General features: G+C 34.5%; 1 protein-coding gene and 1 long non-coding RNA gene across 2 annotated transcripts; one reads left to right on the top strand and one right to left on the bottom strand.

The window, feature by feature from the left end:
- The first annotated feature begins 1,096 nt into the window (after positions 1 to 1,096).
- Positions 1,097 to 5,017, top strand: LOC109147507 (zinc finger BED domain-containing protein RICESLEEPER 2-like). The gene is made up of 3 exons (XM_019295115.1): positions 1,097 to 2,897; positions 2,987 to 3,045; positions 4,904 to 5,017. The coding sequence occupies exons 1-3, from the start codon at positions 1,097 to 1,099 to the stop codon at positions 5,015 to 5,017; spliced, it is 1,974 nt and encodes a 657-aa protein (XP_019150660.1).
- A 6,965-nt stretch (positions 5,018 to 11,982) lies between these two features.
- LOC109147550 lies at positions 11,983 to 13,599 on the bottom strand. The gene is made up of 3 exons (XR_002048673.1): positions 13,373 to 13,599; positions 13,096 to 13,196; positions 11,983 to 11,998 (listed from the first exon to the last, which is right to left on the bottom strand). It is a non-coding gene; the product is annotated as an uncharacterized LOC109147550 (long non-coding RNA).
- Positions 13,600 to 19,130: the final 5,531 nt, after the last annotated feature.

Genomic DNA, 19,130 nt, shown 5'->3' with positions numbered 1-19,130 from the left:
AAGCACTGACTTTTAATGAAAACCCCAGTGTTATAAACTTGATTTCAGAATCTGTAAATGTGTGATATGTTGTGTGACATTATGGATTTCTGGTGGAAGCACTGACTGTGTCTGATTATGATTTCTATGATTCTTTGAATTGTGGACTGTTATTAAGTCAATCTGTTGAGAAGTTCCAGATTGTATATCACTTGTCCCTTGTCCCTTGTTTGTGATGTTATGATACTTGATTATGGTTTCTATGATTCTCTGAATTGTGGACTGTGATTAAGTCAATCTGTTGAGAAGTTCCAGATTGTATATCACTTGTCCCTTGTCCCTTGTTTGTGATGTTATGATACTTGATTATGGTTTCTATGATTCTTTGAATTGTGGACTGTGATTAAGTCAATCTGTTGAGAAGTTTCAGAATGTATATCACTTGTCCCTTGTCCCTTGTGGTGGAAGCACTGACTGTTTTAACTAATAAGAGTCTGTTTAATTTGAGTGTTATAAACTTATAATGTCTCTTAAAGGCTTTAATTGGTGGAAGCCCCTTAGAAATTCAGTTAATGATGTTGATGAAATGAGCTGTTTTTATGTTATAACAGTCTCTGATCTGGATATTTTAAATATATCCCTAAATCTGGATTTCTTTGTAAGTTTATGGATGTATTCCCTTAATTGTATTTGTATATTTGTAATTTTGTATTGAATAATGCCCTTTAATTAATTATGCATTCCTGTTTAATGATGACACAAAATGTGTCTGATTCTGGAACGCTTTTGAATCCTGTTGTGTGTACTGATAGTTCACCATTTTTAGATGGATAATATCAGTATGCCTGGTACTCCTGGTAGTCAACCTCCCAGCTCCTCAATTGATGGACCTTCAGGGGTGGAAGCCCAAACTGTTGAGAATCAACAGAATGAGCAACCTCCTACTGCTGTTCCAGCCAAGAAGAGGAAATAGGTTGCTTCCAGATCACCAGTGTGGGATCATTTTGAGGCAATAAAGGACACTAATAATGTGGTTGTAAAAGGCAAATGCATTTATTGTGCCAAAATTTACCACTGTGAGACAAAAAAACATGGGACTTCTTCCTTAAGAAATCACATGTTTAGCTGTTTGAAAAATCCTCACTCCAAGGAAACTAGGCAGTCCCTATTAACATTTCAGGCTGTTACATCAGTTACAGATGGTCAGCCTACTGTAGGAGAAATAGGGACTTGGGTTTTTAATCAAGAGTCAATAAGGAGGGCCTTGGTTGAAATGATAATCATAGATGAATTGCCCTTTAGGTTTGTGGAGGGAATAGGTTTCAGGAGGTTCATAGCTATTGCTTGCCCTAGGTTTATAGTTCCATCCAGGTGGACTATAAGTAGGGACATCCTAGTTGTCTATGATGAGGAGAGATTGAAATTGAAGCAATTTTTAAGGGGAAGCAGTCATAGAGTTAGTATCACTACAGATTCTTGGACATCCATCCAAAGAATTAACTACATGGTAGTTACTGCCCATTTCATTGATTCTGCGTGGAAGCTTCATAAGAAAATCCTTGCATTTGTCCCTGTTACTTCTCACAAAGGTGAATATCTAGCCAAAGCCCTAGAAAATTGTTTGCGTGAGTGGGGGCTTAGAGATGTGTTTTCTGTGACTGTTGATAATGCCTCATCAAATGACACTGCTATGGTTTTTCTGAAGAAAAAAATGCTGTCTTGGGGATCATCTACTGTGAGGACAAAGTATCTTCACATAAGATGTATTGCCCATATCTTAAACCTAGTAGTTCAAGATGGTCTTAAGGATTGTGATAGTTCAGTTAAGAAGGTTAGGGAGGTGGTTAGATATGTTAGAAACTCTCCTGCTAGACTCAAGAAGTTCAGGGATTTGGCTGATTGGTTGAGTATTGAACAAAGGTCTTCTTTGTGTTTAGATGTTCCAACCAGATGGAACTCTACCTATTTAATGTTACAGTCTGCATTAACTTACCAAAAAGTGTTTGAATCTTTGGAGTCTGATTGCTCTTTTAAGTCTGATTTGGGTAATTCAATTCCTGATTTTATGGACTGGGAATCTGTTGGCAGTCTGGTTCAGTTACTGAAGTGTTTTTATGACATGACCATTAGAATTTCTGGTTCTTTATATGTCACCTCAAACACTTTCTTTACTGAGATTTCTGGTCTGTACTGCCTATTGAAAGGCATGGTGGAAGTTGGTGGGCCAGTTGGTGTGATGGGGAAAAATATGAAGGCAAAATTTGAGAAGTATTGGGGTGATGTGGAAAAAATGAATCTAATGATATTTTTTGCAAACATTCTAGACCCTAGAGACAAGTTAGAGTATATGCCTACTCAGTTTAATCATATGTATGGTGAGGAAAAGGGTCAAACATTCTATGACAAAGTAGTTGCTGGTCTTGCTGAGTTATTTGATGATTATTCTACATCTGCCTCTTCTTCTGTCCCTTCTGTGCCTGTCCCTTCTGTGCCTGTGTCTGTACAGCTTACATCTGCCTCTTCTGTTTCTGTTGGGAAGCCACAACATTTTCTGAAGTCCCAAATTAAAAAGCAAAGATTGGAGTCTGGGGGTAAGAAACAAACTGAGTTGGATATGTACTTGAGTGAGGGAATAGTTGAAGAGGAAGAATCTTTTGATATACTTGGATGGTGGAAGATCAACTCTGCTAGGTTTCCAGTTCTGTCTAAGCTTGCTAGGGATGTCCTAGCCATTCCAATCTCCACTGTAGCCTCAGAATCTGCCTTCAGTACTTCTGGAAGAGTATTGGATCCTTTTAGGAGTTCTTTAACTCCAAAAATTGTGGAAGCATTGGTGTGTAAACAAGATTGGCTTAGAAAGCAAAATACTCCTTTATGTATTGAGGAGAATCTGGAAGAGTTGGAGAGGTTTGAAAAAGGTATGACTTTTTAGTTTGAACATTATAATCCTTTATACTTATATTTTAAATTGCTTAAATTGTTAATACTTTTCTTGTTTATTTTGCAGAGTTAAGTGGTGATGGTGGAAGTGGGAGGTCTCTTGGTTCTACACTTGCTACAATTCCTGTAATGTTATTATTTACATTACTTGATTTTATTGCAATCTTTTACAGTATTTGACTGTTTAACTAAATTGCAATCTAATCTCACTTGCTATTTTTTGAGCCCATTGGACATCTGTAAGTCTCAAACTCTGTAACTCTGTAAGTATGAAGGCCTGGTAACTTGTACTAAGTTGCTGCCTCATGTACCTTGGGCATTTGGTAATGTATGGACTATTTTATTATGTCTGTTCACTTTAAGTTGGCAAGTTTGGCAATGATGAAGCTTCCACCTTCAATCTGAAAAGGAAAGGATTAAGTTGGTCAGTTGCTCTATACTTAAGGTATATTGAAGCAATAGGCCCTTAATCCAAATGATATGTAAAATATGCTTACTGAGCCAATATTTATATAATCCCTTCTCTGTTTTTCATTTTCTAATGCTTGCTCAGTTGCTTTACTTGTTTACTTGCTTGTGTACTAATTATCTACACTAACTTGCCACAATTCACAGGAAGAAGAATAACTACTCTAATTGTCTGAATTCTAAAAGTCTAGGAGTTGCTGAATGCTGAGTTGCTGATTTTGGGTGAATTTGTTTGTGGTGCTTCGGTTTAAAGTTTAAACAGTTATGTAAATTTGTATGTAGTAAGTTGTATGTAAATTTGTGGTACTTCTGTAGTTTTTTTGGAGTCTTAGTCTCTTAGACTCTTAGCCACTTAAGAGTTAAGACTCTTAATGTTAGTTAATAGACTACTTAGTAATACTAATTACTAACTTAGTAACTTAGTATTACTGGTATTAGTCTATTACACAATCATTCTATTAATTATTTACTTATTTATTCAGTATTATTCAGTATTTCAGACTTTCAATTACTTAATTATTTTGCTTTTGATTTTAATTTATGAATTTTTGATTTGATTTCAACAATTGTTAATATCCGAAATAATTTCGGATATCCGACCGACCCGACCAAAACCGAACTAGGATATAACCGACCAGATAAGTCAACATTTTTAAACGGATAGGGTAGTCAAAATACAAAACCGAAATCCGATCGGATGCACCTATCTCTCACCCGATCCGTCCGAACCGTCCGAATGCACACTCCTACCTGTGAGAACCCTCTAAATTTCCCAAGTTTTCCTTGAAATTGAAAATAGAAAACCCATACAAAAATCCTATCTTGTGTAGCCTAAAAACCCCAAGCAAAATGTTCTACTTATAACCATTAAGTTTCAAACCCAAGCCCATTCTTTGTTAACCCAACCTCTAAACAACTTGAACTAATTATCTTTCTTGGAACTTACCCAATCTTAATTCCATTTAAACCATAAATTTCCACTTTACCCAAATTCCCAAATTAAATCATCTTTTCCCCAAAATCCCTAATTCCTAAATTTTCCTTTCTCCTTCTTTTCTACCCGTGAATCACCCAAAACCCTTCCACCCGTCGGCACCACCTGCAACCCGCCACCCCACCGCCGGCATAGCAGCCACCCGCTACCGCCTTGCCGTCCGCCGCCCGCCGGAGCTGCATCGCCGAGAGAGAGAGAGAGAGAGAGAGAGCCGCGAGAGAGAGAGAGAGAGAGAAGAGCAGCGAGAAGAGGGAGAAGAAGAGGAAGAGCTGTGGGCTTTGTTTGTTGAGCTTTGGGTCATCTCCTACCATGCCTAGAAGTTCAAGTTTGGCTAGGAAAGCGGAATGGGTAGATGCCCATTACCTTGTTCTTGAAGGTAAAGCTTTTGATCCGGAATCTTTTCCTAATTCTTTGTTGGATATGCTTAGATTCCAAGGTTTGTTGGATGGGTTTCTCGCCATAAGGGCCGAGACTTACCCGAGTTTGGTTAAGGAATTTTATCGTCACATGGTTGTGACAAAGGAGGGCGATAAGCTTGAGGTCACTTCCAAAGTGAGAGGTGTGAAGATTGTGCTATCTGAAAAGAGGCTGGGCTCAGCTTTTGAGTTTATCTGCTTCAGGAGTTGCTCTGTATAGTGGTCATTCATGGATTAGTACAGATGCCATGGGGTACCGGGACTATTTGAGCTATTTGTTGGGCCGTACGAGTGGTTTTACTCAAGCTTCAAGGCCGGAGAAAAAGTGGTTGTCCGCGGAGCAACGAATTTTGGTTATGTTGGTATCGGATTGCTTGTTATCCAATAACAATAAAAGTAAGTTGTTGGGAAAGTTGGAGTGCACCTTTGCCTTCTGTCTCAAGAATATGGTTAAGTTCAATCTGCTAGCTTTGATGTTGCAACATATGGTTTTCTGTCGTGATCATAACCGGAAAAGTCTACCGTATGGGATGGTGTTGAGCTGGATTTTGGTTAGGAAGGGTGTAAGCGTGGATGGTTGTCTTCCAAAGGCCGTGGGAAAGTTGGTGTTGGATGCCAAAGCGTGGATGGTTGTCTTCCAAACGCCGTGGGAAAGTTGGTGTTGTAATTTGTTTCAGCTGGATGATAGTGAGTACATCACGCTTGAAGAAGTGGCAAGGAAAGCACCTGAAGAAAGGGTCGAGTTGGCAACAGAGCTTGGGATTCATGCCGGGAAGTTGAGCCTCGCAGTCCAGAGTTTGGGTGGTGACGAAGAAGTTGAGGATGAAGCAGGCCAAGAAGAAGAAGTGGAAGCACCAGAAGCTGCCGAAGCCGAAGAAAGTGATTCTGATAGTGAGGAAAATCGAAGAAGGAAAGAAGCTCGCACCAAGAGGGAGCATGATGCCATGTCGCATGAGGAGCGCGTTGTCACCTTGCTTCGTCAACAGAATAGTATGATCGCAGAAGGCTTCGCGTTCATGAAGGCGCAGTTTGGCGCAGTGGACCAGAGGTTAGATCAGATCGAAGCCAGTTCAAGCCGAAGAGGAGAAGATGAAGAGGAGTCTGAGGAGTCGGAGAGCGAGTCCTTCTAGAGTGGAGCTGAGGCCATCTTTGTTTGCTCTTCTTTTGGTTGTTGTTATCTTCCTAGCCGTTGTTACCGTTTAATTGTTGCTTGCTTTGTATGCTTGTCTTTGCTTGTTGTTTTGTTGCTTAGTTAGCTTCGTAGTTGGTCTTTGGAGTTAGTTGCTTAGTTCTTAGTTGTTGTTTAGAAGTTGATGTTTGTGTTGGGATTAGAGTTCGTTATGCTCAATTTATCCGTTTGCTTAAACTCTTGCCAATCCTTGATTTGAAATGCCTTCTTTCTTGCTTTGAATTTCTTGTGAATCCTCTTGAATTTTGACCAAAAGAGTTTGTTCTTGAACCTCTTGTCACAATGTTGTTTCCTATCACCGCATGTTCTAATTCGTCGTACCCAAGCTTCGGGGACGAAGCTTCTTTGAAGGGGGAGAGGATGTGACACCCCGAAATCCAAATTCAATTAAGGGATTAATTGAGTAATTAACCCTATTTCAATTAATGGTTTAATTCAAAAAAATCCTGAAAATTCAATAGTCGGGGACTAGTAATTGACTAGTCAACCCCAAAGTCAAAGTTGTACCTTAAGCTTTATAGGGAGTTCCCTTGTTCCCTTACCTGAAGAAAAGGCCGAGTTGGCAACAGAGCTTGGGATTCATGCCGGGAAGTTGAGCCTCGTAGTCCAGAGTTTGGGTGGTGATGAAGAAGATGAAGGTGAAGCAGGCCGCGAAGAGGAAGTGGAAGCACCGGAAGCTGCCGAGGCCGAAGAAAGTGATTCTGAAAGTGAGGAAAATCGAAGAAGGAAGGAAGCTCGCACCAAGAGGGAGCACAACTCCATGGCACATGAGGAGCGCGTTGTCACCTTGCTTCGTCAACAGAATCGTATGATCGAAGAAGGCTTCGCTTTCATGAAGGCGCAGTTTGTCGCAGTGCACCAGAGGCTAGAACAGATCGAAGCCAGCTCGAGCCGCAGAGGAGAAGATGAAGAAGAGTCTGAGGAGGCCGAGGAGTCGGAGAGTGAGGCGTTCTAGCTTGTGTTGTGGTAATCTCGGTTGTCTTTTCTTTGTTGTTGTTTTCTTCCTAGTCGTTGTTACCGCTTAGTTGTTGTTGGCTTTTAAAGCTTGTTCTTGCTTGTTGCTTTGTTGTTTAGCTTAGTAGTAGTTGGTGTTGGTTGTTTAGTTCTTAGCGGTTGGCTAGAAGTCGGTGTTTGTGTTGAGGCTAGAGTTCTTGATGCTCAATTTATCCGTTTGTTAAACTCTTGCCAATCCTTGAATTGACATGCCTACTTTCTTGCTTTGAAATTCTTGTGGATTCTTTTGAGTTTTGACCAAAAGAGTTTGTTCTTGAACCTCTTATCACAATGTTGTTTCCTATCATCATTTGCTTTTAATTTATCGTACCCAAGCTTCGGGGACGAAGCTTCTTTGAAGGGGGAGAGGACGTGACACCCCGAAATCCAAATTCAATTAAGGGATTAATTAAGTAATTAATCCTATTTCAATTTGTAATATAATTCCTTAAATTCCTGAAATTTATTAGTTGGGGACTAGTAATTGACTAGTCAACCCCAAAGTCAGAGTCTTACCTTGAGCCTTGTAAGGAGTTCCCTTGTTCCTGAAATTCCGTCGCAAATCACGTTTTGCGACAGAATTTGTCATTTTCGCGACGGAATCCATTCCGTAGTCTCAAGGCTTGTCGTATTTCAATTCGTGACGGAAATAATCCGTCGCGAACGATGGCGACGGAAAATAGTGACGGAATTGTTCGTCGTGAAGTAGGCGACGTAAGTCATTCCGTCGCGATTTTGGCAACGGAAATGTTTCTTTCTGTCGCCATTGCGTGATAAAATAATCCGTCGCAAAACTCATATTCCGTTGCATATTTTTGTTGTGAAAGATAACGACGGAAATAATTATTGTCGCGAATCCGTCGCTAACATTTCCGTTGCAAATTTTTTTTTTTTCTGTCATAAAATTTCGTCGTAGAAAAATGACGAAACAAATTGTCGTCGCTATTCCGTCGCAAAATTTTCCGTTGCAAATTTTGTCTTCCGTCGCACAAATTCGTCGTAAGAAAACGACAGAACAAATTTCTGTAGCAATTCCATCGCTATATTTTCCGTCGCAAAATTTGTTTTCCGTTACAAAATTTCGTCGTAAAATAATAACATAACTAATCACTGTCGTGATTTCGTCGCGTTTTGGATGACAAAAATCTTTTCGTCGCCATAATTACAATAAATATTCCATCGCTAAAATTATATTTCATCGCAATTTTGCTAAATTCTTATTTTAATATTTTGTAATTATTATTATTTTGTTAAAATTCTAATATTTGTATTTAAAATGTTAATGTCCAAACTAAAATACAATATAATATGTTGTACCCAAATACCAAATAAATGTATAAACAACAATATAGTAATTCATAAAAGAAAAATTAAATCAAGGTGAATTCGGTCGTGATGAGGGTGATGATGAAGTACCAGCTCTCTCACTCTGAAGAGCATTTAATTTTTGCTGCATAAGAACCATAGAAGCCTTCAAATTCTCAATCTCATCGAGGACCTTAGCAGAATTAACATTCTCTGATGGCTGCGAGGTTGATTCTATATTGTCCGATGTGTTAGCATTTATTGGAGTACGAATGAATGTACCATATGAGCCAAGTCCATAAACTCTTCTTTTTTTATCATGTCCGCCAACTGCATCATAGTACACTCTCATCTACTTCTTCTCCATTTTGTGTTAATACCTCCCGTTGCAATGCAATTTGATCCTGCAAAAATTTAAAGAATTAGTACAATTTTTATAAAAATTCATATACATTCAAGGAAAATCAAGATTAAACTTACATGGATTTGTTTGTCTTTTTCAACTATAAATGTTTGACCATCATGTTGTTTGGTATGTGTATGCTTGAATAATTCAAAATATGATGGACGACGACCAAGTTGCTTTTCCTAAAAATTAGTTAAAATAGAAACAAAATAAAATAAAAATTAAAACAAATAAGATTATAATATATAATAAAAGTATTTCAAACATCAACTCAATAAGCAGAATATAAATAGAATTAGTAAAATAGAACGAAATTTAGTAAAAATATTCAACAGAGTTTCCTTTATAAATAGAACTATCTCCAATATAGAACACAAACATTAACTCAATAGAGACAATAAAATTAAATCACAATGATTTTATCATAATAGTGTCAATACAAATTTCTACCAACACAATAGCACATAATTATTATATAAAGCAAACAAAATTCCGATAAAAAAAATCAGCATAGTTTCCCGTATAAATAAAACTATCTCTCTGCTTAATATATAATATAAACATCTCAAACATCAACTCAATATGTACAATAAAATAAAATCACAAGAAGTTCATCGAATGATATCTCACAATCTCAGCTTCTTCAAATGAGATGTGATGACATTTATACACGGACATCGAATTTTACTTCCATCCATGAAATCTGGTTTACTACATGCAAACTCAATAAATGTTTCTAAATTTTTTATAAAATCTGGATTAAGATCACCACGTTGAGTTCGCCTTTGATACATCCAACTTCTATCCATAATACTTATATGTAAAGACCTACACATATACATTCATATATTTAACAATCATTAGTGTTTAAAAAATATTACTATTATCATTCCTATTCGAATATTTGAATCAAATGCCCCTCTAAGAATAGAGAAATAATAAAACACAGAAAACAAAAGAGATGAAAATATAGTGCATAGTATACACATGAAGAAAATCTCTGGTTTAGCACTATATGCAGGCATATTACAATACTTTCTTAGCTTATCATCCTACACAGAGGCTCTAAGTTAATATGGAATACCAAATCTGCATGGAGTAATTGGTCCTTCGTTACTCATCAAGCTGGATTTTAATCATTTGATTTCAAGTGCCAAGATTGTGGCTTGCTTATTCATAGTGTTATTTTTATTTGACTTCATCATCTATAAAGATAAAATAAACTGGTAAATCGTAAAGTTAAAAACAATCAACACTTATATGTTACAGATCAAGGGTAAGTCTATTATTAAGAAATTATACTATTTTATGAATATTTTGTCCCAGAGATTACACTGGTTTATCTTTTTTCTGAATTATAACATGCATTATGCTACAAGACCCATGAAAATTTTATTTTGTCTCTTTCCTTTACTCTATTATTTCTAAAGCTGAGTTCAAGAAATGTAGTGCTCAGCAAAGGAGGCCTGAATCAACAACTAACTAGCTTACTTAGTGATGTAAAAGGTGGAGCAATTAATGATTAAGATTCACATTATTCATTTCTGTTTACTCATATATATATATATATATATATATATATATATATATATATATATATATATATATATATATATATATATATATATATATATATACAAAGCAGTAAATTAAATATATATCACACATATATATACAAACCAGTAAACACCACAAATATATATACAAAACAGTAAAAACTACAAATATATACAAAGGCATAAGCAGTAAATATATATCACACATTTATATACACAAAGCAGTAAACACCACAAATATATATACAAAGCAGTAAAAACTACAAATATATATACAAAGCATTAAAAACAATATATATATATATATATATATATATATATATATATATATATATATATATATACACGCATTGTATACCCACAACAAATAATAAATTTATAATAATACACAAAAAAGACTTTAAGAAAGAAACTAACCTCGGTCTCGGTCGTTGCCTCGCCGCAAACCGTCGCCGTCTTGCCGCAGCCTGTTGCTGCCTCGCCGTAGCACGTCGCCGCCTCACCGTAGCACGTCACCGCCTCGTCGTAGCACGTCGCCGCAAAGTTGCAGAGTCTGAAGCCGAGGAGGGTTAGAGATGTGGCTGAGTCTGAAGCCGATGAGGATTAGAGATTTTAGGAATTTAGTTATTTTACGATTTTAGGTATTTTAGGATTTTAGTGTTGTAGTAAATTAAAATAGGATTTAGCCTTTTCAATATATATATATATATATATATATATATATATATATATATATATATATATATATATATATATATATATCACTACAAGAAAAATCACGATTCGCGACGGAATTTTTCCGTCGCGAAAACACGAAATTCCGTCGCGAATCGCCTTTTGCGACGGAATTTTGCATTTTTGCGACTAAATCTATTCCGTAGTCTCCAGGCTTGTCGTATTTCATTTCGCAACGGAAATAATCCGTCGTGAGCGGTGACTACGGAAAATAGCAACGAAAATTTCCGTCGCAAAGTAGGTGACGGAAATTATTCCGTCGCGAGTCCGTCTTGATTTTGGCGACGGAAATATTACCTTCCGTAGCCATTGTGTGAAAAAATATTCCGTTGCGAAACTCATTTTTCGTCGCCTATTACCGTCGTGGAATATAACAACGAAAATAATTGTCATCGCGATTCCGTCGCTAACATTTCCGTTGCAAATTTCATCTTCCGTCACAAAATTCCGTCGCAATTCTGCTAAAGTATTTTTTAAAAAAAAATATTTTGGTAATTATTATTATTCTGTTAAAATTCTAATGCTTTTATTTAAAATGTTAATATGCAATTATATTTATAAACAAAAGCTCTATTAAAACTATAATGCAATATAATTTGTAAAATTCATTGGTGTTCATTCAAATCAAATCATGAAGTCTAAATAGTTCACAAAGTACAACTCTAAATTGGAATAGTGCCGTTGGAGCATAAGGCAGTGATACTTATGAGGGTGTTGCAACAGAGTTCAACCTAACATTGGACAAGCTCCTCGGATTGAATCCTAATATCAACTGCAACAACATGTTTGTTTGTTATGTATCTTGCAGAACTTGCAATTTGCATGGTCTGAGGTTGCTCTCTTTCCCGTGACATTGGGAAATCACTCAAGTTTGGTAGAGCAAACACAACACTGTTACAGTTGTCATGGTACCTATGCAGAAGCTCAAGATAGTCAATGTATAGTTTGCTGAGAAAAGATGCTGTCACAACATACTGGAGGGGGCACCAATGTCTAGCTTTAAGAGGATCAATCCACCTGATTAAGTAAAGAACAGTTTCAGATTAAAGAAAATCATAAATCAGAGATGAATGTGGCTTAACTATTTGTAGTGGCTAGTAGAAATTGCAGAATGCATTCTATCTTACTGAACCTTTGATTGGAAGTGCATGAACACATTAACAAGTCAGTTCTGTTAGTTGATGAGACAAAAGCATACTTAAAAGGGTAGTCAAGATCTCAGAACACATTAGCAAGTCACTGATTCCTGTTTGCATAACAGTAGAGAATCACCAGTATTCATAACTAGATTAAATAACAAATGCACATCTAGCATTTTATGAATAATGAATTAAAAAGTATTATTCTTTACAAATTAATAATTATTGCTTCCTTGCATGGGGAGTATGGATTCACCATCTAGGAAATTCAGACAAAGACACATAACAGAAATAAACCAGAAAATGGCCCTAAGACTCTAAGAGCACAATTAGGCATAATATAAAAGCATCACCACTGTAAAGTATATCATGGAAATATGAAATATATCTGTGCTCTAATTTATGTATATCTAGCCTCTGAATAGGATACATTATTGATCAGATATATTTAATTCAGCTTCCACTTCCCTAATATGTGTGATTGCATTATTCAAGCTAATAAAAGGTCCATACACAATAAGCATTAAACTCATTCACATTACAATTTTAGTTATGGATTCTCAAAACAAAGCCCATAGAGCTGCTTCTTAGTTTCAACAACTGATGCTTAGGTATGCAGGACCAAACTTGGTCTGAAAGCAAATGCAGTGCCTACTTGGAACATCTCATTTGCACAACTTTACCTTTGTTTTAAATTATAATCACAAATTCATACAAGTTACAGAGAATAAGTGTATAAACAAATATAGATGTTTAAGGCAGAGAATCAGAAGAAGAAAAATATTAGAAGTATTAGTCAAAATTTAGATTAAAATTTAATTTCCCCTGTTGTTTTTGGATAAGTATACATTAGAATCAGAACCCATGTGCAAAAACCAACAGTCAAATTAAACAACATAAGATGTCTCATGTCTAATTATCAGAAAACAATTTATGAATCAATTGAATATTTGAATCCAAAGTCTAATGTCTTACCTTGGTGTGGTAAACAACAGTGCTCTCTGTAAATGCAAAGTCCAAGCCTGCTACCTTAAATTTGATGTCAAAGAGTCACGCTCCTCTGAACATGGTGGGCACTGCAAGAAGAAATTGCAATTTCAATGTTAAATTCAGTAGAGAAGATCTCTAATATTAAGAAATCATGATTGCTAAGTTAAAATTTATAGAGAATACCATAGACAAGAATACTGAACCCAAGTGAAAAGATAAAAAGATCGCATTAAGTAGCATCATAATCCGAATGACTACCCACATAGTAAAGTACAGGGGATCCATGGAGCAGGGGCTTTCTTGCAGAACAACAGCAACCTCCCATCCTAGCTAATGTTCTTTCAGCAGATAGATGCAATTCTCATGGATTTTGACATCCACTTTTCTTCTCAGTGGATGAAAGCAATCACTTGCTATGAAAACAAGAATAGGAGCATGTAAATAGGAATATTCAGAAAAGTACATGAATGAGAAAAATGAGAGGCCAAGGTTGATAATGTTCAGAAAAAGGAAAAGAATACAGGGAAAACCATAATCTTTGGTCTTTGGTCTTTGATCAATGATTTAGGGATACATAGGTTAAAATTTTTCTCAGGTTTTTGTTATTATTAGTTATGCAATCATGGAAGAGATAACAGGATTTGGAGCAAAGATAACACAACGTGTTTCATTCAACAACCACAAACTACAGACACCAATGATGGTAAACAAAAATATGAAATAAACAAACTTGTTTCATACATTCATCACAACCAAATAAAAATACCAAAGATATCAAAGATACTACCAAACCAAAATATCAATTTCAGTCAAAAAATCAAAGAAATACCTAGATTTACAAGCGGTGTCGGCGTTGGCAGCAGCGAGTTACGTCGCAATAGAGACTCAGCGTCGTAGCAGGAGGAGCGACGCAGAACTGAAGCAGGAGGCATGATTCAAAGTGTTGCCGGAAATTTTGGAGGAGCGACGCAGATCGCAGCAGGGAGGCACGATCCGTAGCGTCGCCGGAAATTTTGGAGGAGCGACGCAGATCGCAGCAGGGAGGCACGATCCGTAGCGTCGCCGGAAATTCGGAGTTGTCTAGGATTTTGATTTTGGGTTTCACTTAGATTTTAGAAAATTAGGATTTGGTACTAGTTTGGGAATGAGATAATGTCTCATGATTATTTTTAAATAAGTACTTCCAAAGCATATCAATTAAGATTATATAAGATATGTTTATGTATAGCTAATTGAATTTTGAATTTGTTTATTTAAATCAGTAATTCAAAATATATGATAAGATAATAGAGGAAAGGTTGATTATAGTTGTCACTAAAATAAATTTTTTCAACTTTATAATAACGCTAGTCTTAATATTTAGTTTAAAAATAATAGTCTAAATAAATCTACTTTTGGTTTGAATTTCTCTAAGTCTTCTTAATTCTCTTTTGGGTAGAATTGTCATTGTCTTCATATTCAGTATTTTGTACTCTTCTTTTTTATTGGTAGTGCGTCATATGCAATTGGGTTACTGGTGGTAGCATAGAGGACAGCGTCATGCAATAAAATTTTGGTGTAAGAAATTTTAGATTTGCCTTGCTATATATATGGGCATTGTCAATTCTTTGGACAATGGTCCTACCGTTTAGAGTCCATGTTCAGATGTATTTCTGATCCACAACTTTGTAGTTAGGTCGCGCATGTCTAACAATGATGTAAGAACAATTTTGTCCGTTAAAAAAAACAATAGTACAATATTTGTAAAATAATGTACAATTGTACCATTATAGAAATACATACAAAAAATATTAATACAATAATGACCTAAATCATTCCAATAATGCAAAAACATAATTGAAATATTGTCTTGTTCTAAATAATCAAAAGAAGATTAATTAAATGAAAAAATAAAACTTAACCTAAATTTATTTTAAAAAAGTGCAAGAAAATAATTTTCAAGATTCACCGCTATGTATTTAGTTCATGTTAAAGTGTCTAACTTTATTGGCTCTTATTAAATTTGTAGGTGTAGAAAGAGTTAATATTTTAAATTACAATATTATATACACTCTATTAGGGATTTTGGATTATAATTTTAAATTTTAATTATTAAAGGATTAATTTTTTAAATTACACTCCGATATATATATATATATATATATATATATATATATATATATATATATATATATATATAGACACACACACACACACACACACACATATATATATATATATATATTACGTATATGTATATGTATAAATTATAAAACGGCGTCATTTTGGATTAATGATTACAAAAGATATACTTTCTAAATAATTAATTGAGAAAAATTAAATATTTAATTATTTTTCATATTTGTGTATGATTAAAATCTTATTATATTTAAATATTCACTTAAACTTTAATTATTATCTTTAGGTGTGTGTGTACAATTCGGTGAAAATTTGTTTAACGGTCAAATAAAAAAATACACAGACACACACACATTAGTTATAAATTTATAATACGTGCATTGCATGCATGATTAAATTAATGTCCAACAAGAAAATTAAAATAGGTAAATATATAGATGAGAGGCCGAAAAGTTAGTGCAATAATTGAAGGTGTAAAAGTAGAATGAAGTGTATAATCGTTTTCTAAAAACGAAAAAAAATAAAAAATAGAATCCATAAAAAAAATGAAAATAGTAAGTTGGATTGAAAGTGATATTTCATTTTAATTATATGTTGTGATAATTTAAGCATGAATAAAATTTTATTTTGCAGATTTTATTTGCCGCAAAATCTAGATGGCTGCATAGTTGGCCCAAATGTTGCCTACTTCAAACTTAATACTAAATGGACACCAAGTAATGCACTACTAAGTCTTCTATTTGTATTTATTACTTCACTTCATTAACTAAGCCTCCGTTTACCAGAGCGTTTAGAGTGATTCATCACTTTTATTTATTTATTTTTAATTATTTGAATGAATTACTAACATTAAAATGTTTGATATTTGTAAAAGTTTTTGTTGTGACAATAAGTGTATAATAAGAATATAAGTGTGCTTAATTGTTTGGTCAATGGTTAAATATTTTTGCGAAGGATCGAACGACCGTCGCAATTCATGTCGTTACCCTCTGTCGTCAAATCTCTCTGAGCCAAACATCACAATAAAATTAATTTGTGTTGCCGATTTCATCGCCATAGTGTGACGGATATGTAGACCGTCACATTTTTTGTTGCCACTGTGTCAACATATTGGTGATAGAATTGATTCTGTGTGTTCCATTCTGTAGCGAAAATAAACTTTATTTAAAAAGTTAAATATTTTCGTAATGGAACAAACGGTCATCGCAATTTTTGTCGCCAACCTTAGACGTCACTTCCCCCCTTTGCACCAACACTCGCAACGGAATGAGTTCTATTGCCGATTCCATCGCCATAACCCAACAGACATGTCGGGCGTCGCATTTTCTGTCACCACTATGTCAACATATTGGCGACGGAATTGATTTCGTCGTTTATTCTGTAGCGAAAATAAAATTTACTTTAAAAATTAAATATTTTCGCGACGAAAAAATGATCGTCGCAATTTTTGTCGTCATCCTCCGTCGTCAATTCATTGGCACCGAGAATTATGCGGGAGTATTTCCCACTTTGCGCAAAAAATCGCAACGGAATTCACTCTCGTCGCCAATTTTATCGCAAAACCGCGACGAAAATATTAGTCGTTGCATTTTTTTGTCGCCAATTTGGCGACGAAACACCATTCCGTCGCAAAATCTGTCACCAAAATTTGGGCGCCAAGATTTAGCAGGTTTTTTTCTCACTTTGCGCCAAAAAAAACTACGGAATGTAATTTCGTCACCATTTCCGTTGCATTATCGCAACGAAACGCGTTTCGTCGCAAAAACTGTCGCGAAACGGTAACAAATTACGTTCTGTCGCGATGTTTCCGTCGTGATTCGTGATTTTTCTTGTAGTGTATATATATATATATATATATATATATATATATATTATGTAGTTTTGATTAATGAATATAATACATATACTTCTAAAATAATTAAGAAAATGATTTATTTAATTATTTTTTACATTTGTGTATGATAAAAAATCTTCTTATATTTAAATATTCACGTAAATGTTAATTAGTATCTTTAGGAGTGTCTACAATTCGGTGAAAATATGTTAAATTATCAAACAAAAAATTCAATTAATAAATTTTTAAAGTAAAATATTTCAGTTCGGTCAATGGATAAAGATTTTTTAAAATTTTAACTATCGATAGTTTAATTAACTAAATTAACATATTGTTTAATTGTGTAGTTATTTGTAGTGTGTGTAGGGTCGATCCATTAGAAATAGGGGTCATGTCTAATAGTTTAATCTAGACTCCACGTTATTGTATTATATAACAAAAATAAAAATGTAATTAAATTTTTTTATCCAAATATAGTATATAAAAATTTAATAAAGAGAGAATGCAATTCACAAGTTAATTTAAAAGTTTCATTTTTCGTTAATATTTAAATACAAAATTATTCACCAAAATTTCGATGTCAATTCTTCTAAAATTTTATTTTCAATTACAATGAAGACCAATCTATGAAATAAAAAATAATAAGAATAGGTAAATGTTTTGTACAATTTTAAATATAAAATAAAAATAATTATTTTCGATATAATCAAAATGAGTATTTTAAAAAATTGATTATTAAATTATTCATATTAATTGTTTAACCAAATCAAACAACTATAATAGTGATTAAATACATCAAAATTGACTGATAAGCTAACTTTGATACTAAACATGAACTTCAATTCATCATTTAATTTGTACAAACCAAACATGTCTATGTAAATATCTATGATCTTTTGAGGCTAAACCAATTATTTACACGATGTCGAAAATAAGATAGCATGAAACAAAGTCTCATTATATATATACATTTTTTTTGGGTAAGGATACACTTATTTTTAATTGTTAAGCTAACTACGAATTTGAGAATTTCAATGTAATTTCTTGTTAATCCGACTTCAGTTTTGCATATGATTTTAATACTCTAATGTTGCTATCAGGGACGGAGCCAAAGGAGGGGCAGCTGCCCCCCCCCCCCCCTCACCCCACCCCCACCCCCACCCCCACCCCATATATAATTTTTGTATGTATATATGTATATATAGTACATGTGTTAGTATTAGTAAAATAAAACTGTTGAATGTCAACAAGGGTTGATTTAGGTGAGTTGGTTAAGCACGTGTTAAGTTATTATGATAAAGGATAGGGTTTAAATCTTGGCATTAACAAACTTTTATAGTTGGCTTCAACAGTTTTTTTAAAAAAATATTTCTGGCTCCGTCCCTGGTTGCTATCATTAGGGTATAAAACAAATATCCCATGAGCAGAGACCAATGATATCACATTTTATATTAATGTTGTACCATACCAACATTAGGTACTTAAAATTGTACTAACTTCATATTTACCAATAATAATTTTATATTTAAAGATGCAATATAATTTTAAATTTCTTTTTAAATTTAAATTTTTACACTTATATACAATGCTTTCAAAATTTTCATAAATTTTGGTCGAATTCCTTTTTTAAAAAAACTAGAACTTTCAATTGAAATATTTATTTCAACAAAATTAAAAATAATTTTAATTTATCTTATAAAATATCTCAAAATATCACTAGGAATATATTGGTCTTCGTTATGGACAGTGACATTGTAGAAAAGAGGGTGCGATCATTCGGCCATTAATGATTCCAGCGCCATAGCGCGACAGACATATAGGGCGTCGCATTTTCTGTCGCCAATGTGTCAACATATTGGCGACGGAATTGATTTTGTCATCGCATTTTGTAGCAAAAATAAACTTTACTTGAAAAATTTATTATTTCAGTGACGGAAAGAACGGTCGTCGTATGTTCCGTCGCCAACCTCAAACGTCAAATCTACCGTTGCACCAAACATCGCAACAGAATTAATTTTCGTTGCCGATTCCATCGTCATAGCGCGAAAAACATATAGGGCGTCGCATT

This window comes from Ipomoea nil, unplaced genomic scaffold (genome assembly GCF_001879475.1).
Source record: "Ipomoea nil cultivar Tokyo-kokei standard unplaced genomic scaffold, Asagao_1.1 scaffold0261, whole genome shotgun sequence".
NCBI lineage: Eukaryota > Viridiplantae > Streptophyta > Magnoliopsida > Solanales > Convolvulaceae > Ipomoea > Ipomoea nil.
The sequence above is the reverse complement of the archived record's forward strand: the minus strand, read 5'-3'. Positions and strand labels throughout refer to the sequence as shown.